Below are 16,594 nucleotides of genomic sequence, written 5' to 3' on the forward strand. Positions count from 1 at the left end.
GAAATCAGCCTTGTTTGCATAGCGATGATGAAAATAACATAATTTAGGCTGTAATGATCTCCAGAATTGGAATAATATAGTCTTCACACTGTTGATATAGCAACAGACGCTAATAGTTTACCCTGATGATGTATTTCAAGGCCTACCTTCAAACTCAGTTCCTCTTTGCTTGACATCGTGGGAAAATCAAAAGAAATCAGCCAAGAATTTGAAAAATGTGAAAAAAATTGGAGACCTCCACAAGTCTGGTTCATCCTTGGGTGCCATTTCCATATGCCTGAAGGTACCACGTTCATCTGTACAAACAATAGTACGCAAGTATAAACACCATGGGACCACGCAGCCATCTTACCACTCAGGAAGGAGACGCGTTCTGTCTCCTAGAGATGAATGTACTTTGGTGCGAAAAGTGCAAATCAATCCCAGAACAACAGCAAAGGACCTTGTGAAAATGCTGGAGGAAACAGGTACAAAAGTATCTATATCCACAGTTAAACGAGTCCTGCACATAACCTGAAAGGCCGCTGAGCAAGGAAGAAGCCACTGCTCCAAAACCGCCATAAAAAAGCCAGACTATGGTTTGCAACTGAACATGGGGACAAAGATCGTACTTTTTGGAGAAATGTCCTCTGGTCTGATGAAACAAAAATAGAACTGTTTGGCCATAATGACCATCATTATGTTTGGTGGAAAAAGGGGGAGGCTTGCAAGCCGAAGAACATCATCCCAACCGTGAAGCACGGGGTGGCAGCATCATGTTGTGGGTGTGCTTTGCTGCAGGAGGGACTGGTGCACTTCACAAAATAGATGGCATAATGAGGGAGGAAAATGATGTGGATATTTTGAAGCAACATCTCAAGATATTAGTCTAAAACATGGTCACAAATGGGTCTTCCAAATGGGAATGACCCCAAGCATACTTCCAAAGTTGTGGCAAAATGGCTTAAGGACAACAAAGTCAAGGTATTGGAGTGGCCATCACAAAGCCCTGACCTCAAGCCTATTGAAGATTTGTGGGCAGAACTGAAAAAGCGTGTGCGAGCAAGGAGGCCTACAAACCTGACTCAGTTACACCAGCTCTGTCAGGAGGAATGGGCCAAAATTCACCCAACTTTTTGTGGGAAGCTTGTGGGAGGCTACCCGAAACGTTTGACCCAAGTTTTAAACTATTTAAAGTCAATGCTACCAAATGCTAATTGAGTGTATGTAAACTTCTGACCCACTGGGATTGTGATGTATTTGGCTAAGGTGTACGTACATTTCCGACCGCAACTGTACATGGGACAGCAGCGTTGACTGTGTGAGTGTGTTTGTGTGTGTACTTTTGTGAGTATGTATGTTTATATGTGAGAACAGGAGTCTGCATGTGTATAAGGTGTTTGTGTGTGTGAGAGAGAGAGCTTGTGTGTGTGTTTTGTGTAAGTGAGTCTATCTTTGTCTGTTAGTACAAGAGATGGTGCAATGTCTGATGGCCTGGAGATAAAAGCTGTTTTTCAGTCTTTCGGTCCCGGCCTTGATGCACCTGTACTGTCTGTCTGCTAAATGGAAGCAGAGTGATCGTCGTTGATGATCTTCTTGGCCTTCCTTTGACACTGAGTGGTGGAAATGTCCTGGAGGGCAGGCAGTGTGTCCTCAGTGATGCGTTGGGCTGACCGCACTACCCTACCGCTTTTCAAATGTAATCCATCTATCATTGTAGTGTGCTATCACAGACATAAACACAGTCTCTGGTTTTGAATCAGGTATTGTACATGGATACTGCTAGAGCCTTGTGTGGAGACTCTTTTGACCTGTCGGCCATGGTCAAAAGTAGTGCACTGTATAGGGAATAGGGTGCCATTTGGAACACAGCCTCAGTGTATGAACTGTCACTCAGAGATAAAAGCTCCTTTATTTCAGAGCTCCTTTGTTCGTTTAGTTAATTTAGTCTGGGCCCAAACACTATGCATAAAGTATAAAGCATGAATATATTCCTTCTGCCTTAATTGACCTGCACAATAATATAGGCAATATAGATGTGTCTGCAATTCATCATTAGCAGACATCAAAGACGATAGCGAAATGTCTCTCTACATTACTTTGTTATGCACTTTGCTGTCTTCAAACCTAGACTTATCATATTTGAAAATATGAAATGTGATATCCCTCCTTCTGCATATGAAAGCTATGGAAAGTTTGGGGTTTTAATCAAAAGTTGTCTCTGTCTAGTTGACACTTTGTTGTACACATTTAATAGGATTGTCTGTCTTCGTAGAATGCACTTATTATCTCCACTTGGAGAGTTAGTTTTCAAACTTTACTGATCTAGAATTCTGATAGTGTTTTGTTGTTTGGACAAACCCCAGGGAACCCCAATTTCACTGCATTGATTTTATATTTTCTGGATGAGATCAAAGCACAGTGGACCTATGGAGCGGTCAAGGCTGGAAACGTGTAAGTGTGGACTCAAATGTCATTTCACCAGATTAGGTTCATGGTTCGGTCAAATACCTTGTATAAATGTTTTGGTCTTTTAATGATCAAATTGTATTCTAAGCCCCTTTTCCCGGTGAGTTTTTCTCCTGAAAGTAGCTTTACAGTACTTGACTGTACAAAGGGAAGCACAGCCGAGAGCTTCCCAGTGACACGAGCCTACCAGACGAGCTAAACTACTTCTATTCTCGTTTCGAGGCAAATAACACTGAAACATGCATGAGCACCAGCTGTTCCGGACGACTGCAGCCGATGTGAGTAAGACCTTCAAACAGGTCAACATTCACACAGCCGCAGGACCAGACGGATTACCAGGACGTGTACTGTGAGCATGCGCTGACCAACTGGCAAGTGTCTTCACTGACATTTTCCCTGTCCGAGTCTGTAATACCAACATGTTTTAAGCAGACCATTATAGTTCCTGTGCCCAAGAACACAAGGTAACTTGCCTAAATGACTACAGACCTGTAGCACTCAGGTCTGTAGCCATTAAGTGCTTTGAAAGGCTGGTCATGGCTCACATCAACACCATTATCCCAGAAACCCTAGACCAACTCCAATTTGCATACCACCCTAACAGATCCACAGATGATGCAATCTCTATTGCACTCCACACTGCTCTTTCCCACCTGGACAAAAGGAACACCTACAGTATGTGAGTATGCTATTCATTAACTACAGTTCAGCATTCAACACCATACTACCCTCAAAGCACATCAATAAGCTAAGGACCCTGGAACTAACATGCTGACCACACCGCTCGTGTCGCATGCGCGAGCGTTACAAAATAAATGTACACATACCTGTTATTCAATCATTGCACCCACACTACTCGTGCGTGCCAACGAGCGTCTGCGTTACCAAGCTCTAAAATAGAAGTCAGTTCTATTTGTGATGCTGAACGCGGTGCAGGTCCTGCCTCTCCCATCTCCTCATTGGTTTATAGAAGCATATACCCACGTGCCATCTCCTCATCGGTTATACCCACGTGGGGGATTTGAAAGATGAACAGAGGTCGGTCAGTCGGTTGTAGTAATACACCTTATTATGAAAGTTCGATGCCAATCGCCATATAATGTCCAAAGAAGAAAAAGCCCGGAAGGAGGAGGGATGACTAGAAATTATTCTGTTGACCGTTTTAAGTGTAGATTAATTGTCGGAGTAGAGGACCTTCTGCATTTCAGGTAAAATAACAACTCAATGTTTATATCCCAGGACAAATTAGCTAGCAACAGCAAGCTAGCTAAATAGGACAAATTAGCTAACAACCACAAACGTGTCGTGATCGCGTATGGTGTGGGGGGGACAAAATCAATTTGCGCACGATGGCGCACGCAGACGTACGCGCGCGTCCGGTTTGGACATGGTGTAAACACCTTCCTCTGCAACTGGATCCTGGACTTCCTGCCGGGCCGCCTCCAGGTGGTAAGGGTAAGTAACAACACATCCGCCACGCTGATCCTCAACACAGGGGCCTCTCAGGGGTGCGTGCTCAGTCCAATCCTGTACTCCCTGTTCACTAGGGACTGCATGGCCAGGCACGACTCCAACACCATCATTAAGTTGGCCGATGACATAACAGTGGTAGGCCTGATCACCAACAACGACGAGACCGCCTATAGGGAGGAGGTCAGAGACCTGGCCGTATGGTGTCAGGACAACAACCTCTCCCTCAATGTGATCAAGACTAACGAGATGATTGTGGACTACAGGAAAAGGAGGACTAAGCATGCCCCCATTCTCATCAACGGGGCTGTAGTGGAGCAGCTTCAAGTTCCTTGGTGTCCACATCACCAACAAACTAATATGGTCCAAGCACACCTAGACCGTTGTGATGAGGGCACGACAAAACCTATTCCCCCTCAGGAGACTGAAAAGATTTGGCATGGGTCCTCAGATCCTCAAGAGATTATACAGCTGCACCATCGAGAGCATCACTGCCTGGTATGGCAACTGCTTGACCCCTGACTGTAAGGCACTACAGAGGGTAGTGCGTACGGCCCAGTACATCACTGTACAGGACCTATATACCTGGCGGTGTCAGAGGAAGGCCCTAAAAGTTGTCAATGACTCCAGCCACCCAAGTCATAGACTGTTCTCTCTGCTACCGCACGGCAAGCAGTCCCGGAGCAATAAGGCTAGGTCCAAGAGGCTTCTAAACAGCTTCTACCCCCAAGCCATAAGACTCCTGAACTTCTAATCAGTGACTTTCAAGGTGGCACTGTCATAGGATGCCACTTTTCCAACAAATGTATGCCCTGCTAAAGCTTCCCTGGTCAACTGTAAGTGCTGTTATTGTGAAGAGGAAACATCTAGGAGCAACAATGGTTCAGCTGCGAAGTGGTAGACGCCACACAAGCTCACTGAGCGGGACCGCCGACTGCTGAAGCACGCAGTGTGTAAAAAAAAAAAAAACTCACTACCGAGTTCCAAACGGCCTCTGGAAGCAACGTCAGCACAAGAACTGTTCGTCGGGAGCTTTATGAAATGGATTTCCATGGCCGAGCAGCCGCATACAAGATCACCATGTATAATCCAAGTGTCAGCTGGAGTGGTGTAAAGCTTACAGCCATTGGACTCTGGACCAGTGAAAACGCGTTCTCTGGAGTGATGAATCACGCTTCAACATTTGGCAGTCCAACAGACAAATTTGGGTTTGGTGGATGCCAGGAGAACACTAGCCAGACTGCGAGCCAGGCCTAATTGGTGGAGGAGGAATAATGATCTGGGGCTGTTTTTCATGGTTTGGGCTACGCCCCTTAGTTCCAGTGATGGTGAATCTTAATGCTACAGCATGACATTCTAGACGATTCTGTGCTTCCAACTTTGTGGCAACAGTTTGGAGAAGGCTCTTTCCTGTTTCAGCATGACAATGCCACCGTGCACAAAGCGAGGTATATACAGTATTGATTTGTTGAGATCGGTGCAGAAGAACTTGACTGGCATGCACAGAGCCCTAACTTAACCCCATCAAACACCTTTGGGATGAATTGGAAAGCTGAACGCAAGCCAGGCCTAATCGCCCAACATCAGTGTCCGACTTCACTAATGCTCTTGTGGCTGAATGGAAGCAAGTCCCCGCAGCAATGTTCCAACATCTAGTGGAAAGCCTTTTCCAGAAGAGTGGAGGCTGTTATAGCAGCAAAGGAGGGACCAACTCCATATTAATGCCCATTATTTTGGACTGAGATGTTCGACGAGCATGTGTCCACATACACTACATGACCAAAAGTTGTTGCTGTACTTGAAACACTTAACATTGCACACCACCTAGTGGTCAAAACAAATCCTACACCAGGGCTATTCAATAACTGACCCTAGGGCTGGGGAACTACTACCCATATAGCCGTATGGTGTCATATTTGCAGAGGACTTGTATTACTATTAAAATGTCCGTTATTTAATTATTGGTGTTTTCAAGACAACTAGGAACTGAAAAAATGAGGTAAAATCATGACGCCAGTGATCTTCAAACCGGAAAGTCAGAGCTCTAGAAAGAGGCAAGAGTTGCCGACTATTCCGAGTTGGATGACCGTTCAAAATTATTTTTCTTCGTCGGAGCAACATTTTTTTCAAGTTCCCAGTTGTCTTCAACACACTGAAGTCGGAGATTTCCGAGTTCCCAGTCGTTTCGAACGCGACAAACCCAAGCATGTCTGTTTTTCCAGAGGATGATTCGGACGTGATTAAACTGCCCCCTGCAACTCTTTTTTTTTTTTTTTTTACCGTTATGACTGAAGCCTTGATCAGGCTTTTCTATGCTGCATCAAAACAACTGGGCACTTGTAAATCTCTGTCTTCAAACTTCAGTGCATTCAAGACAAATGAAAACTCCGGGGGAAAAACGAGCTCCGACTGGGACTTTTTTTTTTTTTTACGATCATACAAATTGGAAAAGTCGGAAACACTATCTCTAGAGCTCCGACTAGAAGATCACTGACTACCTTGGTTTTTTTCTCAGAAAAAGGATCGAAAGAGAAGATTATCTCTGTGACTGTGATTAAAAAAGAAAAGGAAGACTCTTCAATGTATGCAGTGTCCCCAAGCGTGACATTGAACACACCTGGGAAAATAGACTGCAGTATGTGGAGTGTTTCTTTTCTTTTTATTGAACATACAGTGTACACTCTAATCTCCAACACCTGCTCAAAGCAACTGGATATTCCTCTCTGTGTTTATCTCTGTGTTTATCTCTGTCTTTTGGAGGGGTTGGGAATGGGATAAAGCAGAAGACAAATTTGTTGGACATTCGTGTACTTTTGTTATCAATGTGATCACAACCATTGTGAAACCATGTGTACAGACAAAACAGGCAGAACAGCATAATCCTCATCATAAGGAACTTTATTGATCTTGCTGTAACAGTGTCCACTGGCATTGACATTTCTCGAAAAAAATGAAGTTAATTCAAATTAGAACAGCAGTTAGGTTTGTAGTTTCAAATCTCTTTTGCGACAAAATACAAACCATTCATGTAGCTAATTCAAATGTATTTAGTCATTATCGGATTATGTATAACATTTAGAATAGCCTGAAATAATGTATAAATTCATTTTCTCCTTTCATTTTGCAAATCTATCAAACCATCACCACAAACGGAAAGCCAAAGTTTTCCAAATGGTAAATCTTCATAAAATCCTTTACCAGAAAGACCCAAAACGCAACATAAAGTCAGGCTTGTATTGGTGATGGATAGATATTCAAGGCATGGAATGATGATGAAATTCTCAGCTAATCAGAATTTAATCAGTCACATCATCCCTTATGAGTTTAATTGCTGGTAACTAACGGACTACAAAACAGGCAGGTAAGAGCATATCCAGTATTTTGTTTTTTATGAACATTTTACCCAAACAATGACAAAAGGTTCTGAAAAGGATACGTAATATCAATCTAAGGCCAGTACTTTGCTCTACAAAGTAGTACAAGTAGTAGATGTTGTACAGTTTCTTAGGCCCCATTATAAAATGTCTAAAGCAGTAAAGACGGCTTTGTTTACAGTGTGCTCTGGTATTAAGGACACATACAAGAAATACAGAGTGGTCATTTTAGATTACTGCATTGACTTGGGCGTCTACATTTTGTTAATGGTTAAGAATATCTCTGGTTACCTTTAGACCCTTTTCCTTGTTGTGTGGCTGAAGTACATACAATACATATACGGCAGTTGGTAACCCTGAGACCTATTCAAATAGACCTGCAGAGTCTTCCGCTAGGTCTCAGGGTTAGCCATAGCCTGGTAGCCCAGTCAGTTTGTATTGTAGCCAACTCCTCTTTGTGTTGTTTCATTGTCATGCCAAACTATGGCTTGACAACGATAGATGAGTTGGCAACAACACATGCAGGCTACATTCCAATATCCACACTACCATACCACTTAGGATGCATGTCAAATACATTGCTTCATTCTAAGTGGTAAGCTAGCATGGACATTGAAACAGAGCCACAGTATGGGTCCAAGTTGGCCGTACAGTTAACGTATTACATGGTATAGTTTATCTGCGTGGTTTACATACATCACACCCAGTGACGGCGAGACAGAGAGCGAAAGAAGATGGCTGCTGTGAGTGATGTGAGAGCTCACAACATTGGTTTCTACAAGCCAAGCCACTGGCACACAGCACAGGAACCAGGTTTGTTTCTTCTTCTGTTGTTCCGGTGTGGTTCCTCAGGTGAGGTCAGATGTCCATCTCAAACTGAGCATCCTCACCTTTAAAACACAAGAACACAAATACAATGTCATCTGTACTCTAAAGCAAGGGGTGTAATACCTTTGTTATTACTAATTTGACTCAGGGGTTCCATGATAAAACATGGTTGACATGGACTATAGAGAGAGAGCATGTTGTATGGCATGACAACAGTAGTCAGAGGATATGGCACCCACTGACCGGTGGCTGTCTTGCCATGACTGTTGTGGGGTTTGATGTGGTTGTTGGCCTCGTTCCTTCTGTTCTCGGTCAGGACGTTGAGGCTGGTCACCCCGGGGATGATGGGCAGGTGGGCCGGGGGGGTCTGGGCGATGGGGGAGTTACGCCGGTCCAATAGGAACTTACGGTCGTAGATGATCCTGGTCCCTATGATAGAGGAGAATGATTATTTAATAACATCTTTGACATATTAGTTACAACCATCGAATGTATAGAAATGCAGTAACAACAGATATATTACAAACCTGCTTTAAAGAACTGGTAAACCATCATGTCGATAATAACACGCTGATTATATTGCATCGATTCATCTGTTTTCTTGTTTTGCAAATGTCATCATTACAATGGTGGCAGCAAACGAACAAAATGATGCACCAATTCACTAATCTGTGAATCGAAATGGGAATAGCATAAACCTGTTTAGTTCGTTACATATTTACTGTAAATACCCATTTTAATCAAAAGATGGCGTGTCATGTACAACATGGTCTAGGCACCTACATCAGATGCTGGGATAATTGTTTACAGTATCGTCAAAGAAAAAGCTGTAAACAAAAAGCAGAGGCCTTAGCTTTCTATAAACATTATTTCAATAAAAGTGCAATATTTATTTAAATGCAAAAGCACTGTCTAGGAAATTAAATTCAGATACTTCCTCAAACCAGCCATACATGTATGAATATATGAATACATTGTAACTACCTACAGTGCCTTCAGAGAGTATTCACACCCCTTCACGTTTTCATTTTCATTTAATTTTGTTGTGTTACTACGGAAGTCCAGAGAGATCATATGATTTTTTTTTTTTAAATACCCCCGTTATGTTGAGATCCCAACTTATTTATCTCATGATCAAGACATCACAAAAGTTGTTTTTGTCAAGATCACAAGATTAACTCTATAAATAGGAATAGACGCATTGATGATAGATTGACAGTATGGCTGAGGAGGCAGAGCCCATGATGGATCAGCGCATGTTTTTATTGATTGCTACACTAAGGGATGGTACATTTCATCCTAACATCATGCTTTCATTTGTGTTTGGCGCTCATTATCAGTTTATAAGTCAGAATGTTAACAAGCTAAATGTCCCTTATCTTGAGCCAAGAGCTCATGGGGCATTTAAGCCTTCATGGGGCAATTAAGCCCTAAACGATGCCTAACAGGCAGCCCTGTCTCCCAGGCTGTATGCCACCCCCAAGACCACAGCCAACCGCATGGAAGCAACAATGCAGCTAACTTGGCTAGTCTTGTGAGCAAGCTAGCTAGTTAGCCTGGTTGCTAGCGTGTTATATACACTGGTTGTTAGCTTTCATAACAGATACGTTTAGAATTGTATGGGACACTTCATGTTTCATAGATAATATTTAAAATGTACAGAGTGGGTGAGCTCCATTTCTGACAGGATGATAAGATTCAATAGCAGCCTCAGAGGCTGATAAGTCAGGATTCTACCTTGTAGGCTGTTTTATAGGTAAAGCTCCTTGCAGGCAGATTAGCAAGACTGGGTGCTCTCTATTCCTGACAGGCTGATAAGATTCATTAGAAGCCTCAGAGGCTGATAAGTCAGGATGCTACCTAGTAGGCTGTCTGCAAGGAGCCTTACACATGAAACAGCCTACAAAGCAGTATCCTGACATCAGCCTCTGAGGCTGCTATTGAATCTGATCAGCATGCCAGGAATAGAGCTCACCCCCTGGATCAGATATGCATATGGCTATAAAGCACTTTCACAGCTAATCTACAATAAGCCTTGCCTATAAAAACAGCCTATAAGGCAGCTTCCTGGCTGAAATTTAATCGGATAAGCCTGTCAGGAATGGAGCTCACCCAGTGTAAATATTACCCACAAACATGAAGCATCCCTTATAATTATACACATACAGTGCCTTGCGAAAGTATTCGGCCCCCTTGAACTTTGCGACCTTTTGCCACATTTCAGGCTTCAAACATGAAGATATAAAACTGTATTTTTTTGTGAAGAATCAACAACAAGTGGGACACAATCATGAAGTGGAACGACATTTATTGGATATTTCAAACTTTTTTAACAAATCAAAAACTAAAAAATTGGGCGTGCAAAATTATTCAGCCCCCTTAAGTTAATACTTTGTAGCGCTACCTTTTGCTGCGATTACAGCTGTAAGTCGCTTGGGGTATGTCTCTATCAGTTTTGCACATCGAGAGACTGAAAATGTTTCCCATTCCTCCTTGCAAAACAGCTCGAGCTCAGTGAGGTTGGATGGAGAGCATTTGTGAACAGCAGTTTTCAGTTCTTTCCACAGATTCTCGATTGGATTCAGGTCTGGACTTTGACTTGGCCATTCTAACACCTGGATATGTTTATTTTTGAACCATTCCATTGTAGATTTTGCTTTATGTTTTGGATCATTGTCTTGTTGGAAGACAAATCTCCGTCCCAGTCTCAGGTCTTTTGCAGACTCCATCAGGTTTTCTTCCAGAATGGTCCTGTATTTGGCTCCATCCATCTTCCCATCAATTTTAACCATCTTCCCTGTCCCTGATGAAGAAAAGCAGGCCCAAACCATGATGCTGCCACCACCATGTTTGACAGTGGGGATGGTGTGTTCAGCTGTGTTGCTTTTACACCAAACATAGCGTTTTGCATTGTTGCCAAAAAGTTCAATTTTGGTTTCATCTGACCAGAGCACCTTCTTCCACATGTTTGGTGTATCTCCCAGGTGGCTTGTGGCAAACTTTAAACAACACTTTTTATGGATATCTTTAAGAAATGGCTTTCTTCTTGCCACTCTTCCAAAAAGGCCAGATTTGTACAATATACGACTGATTGTTGTCCTATGGACAGAGTCTCCCACCTCAGCTGTAGATCTCTGCAGTTCATCCAGAGTGATCATGGGCCTCTTGGCTGCATCTCTGATCAGTCTTCTCCTTGTATGAGCTGAAAGTTTAGAGGGAAGGCCAGGTCTTGGTAGATTTGCAGTGGTCTGATACTCCTTCCATTTCAATATTGTCGCTTGCACAGTGCTCCTTGGGATGTTTAAAACTTGGGAAATCTTTTTGTATCCAAATCCGGCTTTAAACTTTTTCACAACAGTATCTCGGACCTGCCTGGTGTGTTCCTTGTTCTTCATGATGCTCTCTGCGCTTTTAACGGACCTCTGAGACTATCACAGTGCAGGTGCATTTATACGGAGACTTGATTACACACAGGTGGATTGTATTTATCATCATTAGTCATTTAGGTCAACATTGGATCATTCAGAGATCCTCACTGAACTTCTGGAGAGTTTGCTGCACTGAAAGTAAAGGGGCTGAATAATTTTGCACGTCCAATTTTTCAGTTTTTGATTTGTTAAAAAAGTTTGAAATATCCAATAAATGTCGTTCCACTTCATGATTGTGTCCCACTTGTTGTTGATTCTTCACAAAAAAATACAGTTTTATATCTTTATGTTTGAAGCCTGAAATGTGGCAAAAGGTCGCAAAGTTCAAGGGGGCCGAATACTTTCGCAAGGCACTGTATCAGTTATGCAAGCTAACAACTAGCATAGATAACAAGCTAGCTACAGTGGGGCAAAAAAGTATTTAGTCAGCCACCAATTGTACAAGTTCTCCCACTTAAAAAGATGAGAGAGACCTGTAATTGTCATCATAGGTACACTTCAACTATGACAGACAAAATGAGAAAAAAATCCAGAAAATCACATTGTAGGATTTTTAATGAATTTATTGGCTGACTAAATACTTTTTTGCCCCACTGTATCAAGACTATCTAGCTAGCTCACAATACTAGCCAGGTTAGCTCTGTAGTTCCTTGCATGCGATTGACCATGGTCTTGGGGGCGGCACGCAGCTTGGGAGACAGTGCTGCCTGTCAGGTATCATTCAGGGCTCAAATGCCCCACATTGCACTCAACAAAGCCATAGGGCTCCTTGATGAAGTTGTTATTTTGCATCTGAACAAATTAATGGATGATTCGTGGTACTTTTGATTATCTTGTGATCTCGACAAAACAACTTTTGTTATGTAGTGATCATAAGATAAATGCGTTGTGATCGACATAACGAGGGAACAATTTTTTTAATTAATTTGTCCTCGCTGGCCTTCCGCGTGTTACAGTCTGAATTTAAAATGGATTAAAATGAGATTTTGTGTCACTGGCCTACATACAAGACCCCATAATGTCAAAGTGGAAATATGTTGTAAGAATTTTTTACTAATTAATAAACAATGAAATGTTGTGAGTCAATAAGTACTCTTTGTTATGGCAAGCCTAAATAAGTTCAGGAGTAAACACGTCCTTAACAAGTCCCATATTAAGTTGCATGGACTCACTCTGTGTGCAATAATAGTGTTTAGCATGATTTTTGAATGACTACCTAATTTCTGTACCCCACACATTACATTTTCTGTAAGGTAAAAAAAAAAAAGCTTTTGTGAACTATCGATTGCACTTGACTCTTTTCCCCCTTACTAGCGCTGACTTTGCTGATAGCTACTTTATTGAGGAACATTTTACTTACTATCACTGAGATTCTCCCACTTAGCTGTCTTAAGATGAATGCACTGTAAGTCGCTCTGGATAACAGCATCTGCTAAATGACTAAAAATGTAAAAAGGTCCTGAGTCAAGCATTTCAACCACAAAGACCAGGGTTTTTTTCCAATGCCTTGCAAAAGGCACCTATTGGTAGATAGGTGAATATTTTTATTGTTGTTGCAAACATAGACTATCACTTTGAGCATGACGAAGTTATTAATTCCACTTTGGATAGTATATCAATACAGGCAGTCATGACAAAGATACAGGCGTCCTTCCTAACTCAGTTGCCGGAGAGGAAAGAACAAGCTCAGGGATTTCACCAGTGGTGACTTTTAAACAGTAAGAGTTTAATGGTTGTGATAGGAGAAAACTGAGGATGGATCAACAACATTGTAGTTACTCTACAATAATAACCTAAATGACAGAGTGAAAAGAAGGAAGCTTGTACAGAATTTTTAAAATTCCAAAACACGCTTCCTGTTTGTAATAAGGCACTAAAGTAAAACTGCAAAAAAAGGTGGCAAAGAAATTAACTTTGTCTTGAATAAAAAGCGTTATGTTTGGGGCAAATCCAATACGTCACTGAGTACCACTTCATATTTTCAAGCATGGTGGTGGCTGCATCATGTTATGGGTGTGAATGTCATCGACAAGGACTAGGGAGATTTTTTAATGATAAAAATAAATGGAATAGAGCTAAGCACAGGCAAAATCCTAGAGGAAAACCTGTTTCAGTGTGCTTTCCAACAAACACTGGGAGACAAATTCACCTTTCAGCAGGACAATAACTTAAAACACAAGGCCAAATATACACTGGAGTTTCTTACCAAGACGACATTGTATGTTCCTGAGTGGCCTAGTTAAGGTTTTGGACTTAAATGGGCTTAAAAATCCATGGCAAGACATACAAATGGCTGTCTAGCGATGATCATCAAACCAACTTGACAGAGCTTGAAGAATTTGCAAATATTTTACAATCCGGTTGTGTAAAGCTCTTAGAGACTTACCCTGAAAGACTCACAGCTATAAATCGGTGCCTAAGGTGATTCTAACATGTTTTGACTCAGGGGGTTGAAATCTTATGTAATTAATATATATTAGTGTTTTATTTTTCATTATAATATGTATATATAGTTATTTTTTTATATTCGAAATTGAATTCCACTTTAACAGAGTATTTTGTGTGGATCGTTGACGAAAAATGACATTGAAATCCATTTTAATCTCACCTTGTAACAATTGTATTTGAAAAAGGCAAGGTGATTGAATACTTTCTGAAGGCACTGTAATAAATAACATATTGCACTGTTACAAATGTAGCCACCATGACTCAGAATCATTGCGTTTAACACCAACCAATCACATTGCCAAAGGTGACGGGCAAACCTTTGTTTTTGAACGCTTGGGGATGCCTTGACATGCTAGCTACTGTAGGCCACAATGCACGATAGTGCATAGCGAAATGGCGACAGTTGCTGAAACACACATCATATCAGTAATAAGGTACAATTTATCGGTTCGGGTTGATTTTACCTCCCGGAGTAGTTGAAAATAAAGTGCCTCCAGGAGTGGTGCAATAATCATGAGGTAGCTGCGTTCTATCGTTGATCAACACCGTCCTGGTTGGAATGGCCCTGCTTTCGCTAAGCTGACGACTGGTAGACGACGACATTTCACCCCTGGTTTAGTGACTGGTCAGACGGTGTTGCAATCTGTAGATGGTTGATGCCTAACCTGACGGACGGTGGAACCCAGGACCTTTTCCCTTTCTATCTTATCTCTTCCCAAGGCTTTCTTGTCGCTCCTCTTTTCCTCCCAGCCGTCAGTACATCCCCACTCCCTCCGCCAGGCAGGAAAAACAACAACACAAGCAGACCGGATATGACAGCCACCACACGTGAAAGAAAAATATTATATAAAAAAAAGAAGTTATTTGATGTAGGTTGAGGCCATACAGACCATGGTTCGCCAACTGGCGGCCCGTATATATAAAAATAGGGGGGGGGGGGGGGGGGGTTGGAAATCTGTTCTAAAGTATTCCCACACATAATAGAGAGATATATGTCAAGTGAGACATCTGTGGCATTGTGTTGTGTGACAAAACTGCACATTTCTGGGATCTTTTATTTCAGCTCATGAAACATGGCACCAAGACTTTACATGTTGGGTTTATATTTTTGTTCAGTGTAGTTGATGATTTCTGCCATGGACTGTAAAAATTATTGTTGAGGCAAAGTGCATCTTCTTCTCTGGTTCAGGGCAATGTTGCTTTACCGTTTCCATGTAGCAAGTGATCTACATTTAACAAACTAAAGTCTGATTTATGTCAGAAGAAGAACACAGAGTTTTAGTGGACTCATATGTTATCAAGATAGAACATATATCTCCCATATTGAAGAAAATGTACAGTATAATGGGTTGGAGACCTGACTTATATTCAGCTGGTTTGCAAAAGCCTATGGTTATATGCATACAATAATGCTATTATTGTGGCTAGCAGGGGCATAACTTTCACTGGGGAAAGGAGGGACATGTACCCCCCACATTCTAAAATTGCATTTTTGTCCTGGTAGGGTAGGCTGTTTGGAGTGTTTATCCGACGGGATAAAAAATAAATAATAATGTCCCCCCCACTTCTAAAACCAAAGTTACGCCCTTGGTGGGTAGTCCGATTAATATAATAGTTTGATTAAAATGTTTACATGATTTCCCGAATAATTCTGTTTCCATGGACACATCTAAAATCAGGCTACCTGATGGCACTTTGATGAATGCAGAAAATAATCAACTCAAATGAACGTTCTACCACAGCGAACATATTATTTTGGGGAAGCATATTTTATTCTGAGTTCAGACATAGACGTAGTTTTCGCATAGAAACGTTATACAACGCATACATTCAGTTGTTCTGAACTAATTTCATTTGCGCTAAAGAGGGAGGCTCGCTCGTTTGGTGCTAGCACATGCACCGCTGGAACGCATGTCCTAATAGATCAGAAAACAAATCTGGCCTTTATGGAAGAGAGGCAAGAAGAAAGCCATTTCTTAAAGATATCCATTAAAAGTGTCGTTTAAAGTTTGCCACAAGCCACCTGGGAGACACACCAAACATGTGGAAGAAGGTGCTCTGGTCAGATGAAACCAAAATTGAACTTTTTGGCAACAATGCAAAGCGTTATGTTTGGCGTAAAAGCAACACAGCTCATCACCCTGAACACACCATCCCCACTGTCAAACATGGTGGTGGCAGCATCATGGTTTGGGCCTGCTTTTCTTCAGCAGGGACAGGGAAGATGGTTAAAATTGATGGGAAGATGGATGGAGCCAAATACAGGACCATTCTGGAAGAAAACCTGATGGAGTCTGCAAAAGACCTGAGACTGGGACAGAGATTTGTCTTCCAACAAGACAATGATCCAAAACATAAAGCAAAATCTACAATGGAATGGTTCAAAAATAAACATATCCAGGTGTTAGAATGGCCAAGTCAAAGTCCAGACCTGAATCCAATCGAGAATCTGTGGAAAGAACTGAAAACTGCTGTTCACAAATGCTCTCCATCCAACCTCACTGAGCTCGAGCTGTTTTGCAAGGAGGAATGGGAAAAAATGTCAGTCTCTCGATGTGCAAAACTGATAGAGACATACCCCAAGCGACTTACAGCTGT

At 41.9% G+C, this 16,594-nt stretch overlaps 1 protein-coding gene across 1 annotated transcript; it reads right to left on the bottom strand.

Moving 5' to 3' along the window:
- Positions 1–6,798: 6,798 nt before the first annotated feature.
- LOC139381918 (eukaryotic translation initiation factor 4E-binding protein 2-like) lies at positions 6,799–14,819 on the bottom strand. The gene is made up of 3 exons (XM_071125777.1): positions 14,461–14,819; positions 8,364–8,549; positions 6,799–8,182 (listed from the first exon to the last, which is right to left on the bottom strand). Exons 1-3 carry the CDS (start codon positions 14,597–14,599, stop codon positions 8,151–8,153), a joined length of 357 nt encoding a protein of 118 aa, XP_070981878.1. The 5' UTR covers positions 14,600–14,819; the 3' UTR covers positions 6,799–8,150.
- Positions 14,820–16,594: the final 1,775 nt, after the last annotated feature.

This window comes from Oncorhynchus clarkii, chromosome 23, assembly GCF_045791955.1.
Source record: "Oncorhynchus clarkii lewisi isolate Uvic-CL-2024 chromosome 23, UVic_Ocla_1.0, whole genome shotgun sequence".
Classification (NCBI taxonomy): Eukaryota; Metazoa; Chordata; class Actinopteri; order Salmoniformes; family Salmonidae; genus Oncorhynchus; species Oncorhynchus clarkii.

Coding starts and splice junctions, on each gene's coding strand:
- LOC139381918 (XM_071125777.1), bottom strand. CDS start 14,599: ATGTCGTCGTCTACCAGTCGTCAGCTTAGCGAAAGCAGGGCCATTCCA. Junction 8,550..14,460: donor ATTTTCAACTACTCCGGGAG/GTAAAATCAACC, acceptor CCTCTATCATAG/GGACCAGGATCATCTACGAC. Junction 8,183..8,363: donor TCATGGCAAGACAGCCACCG/GTCAGTGGGTGC, acceptor TGTGTTTTAAAG/GTGAGGATGCTCAGTTTGAG.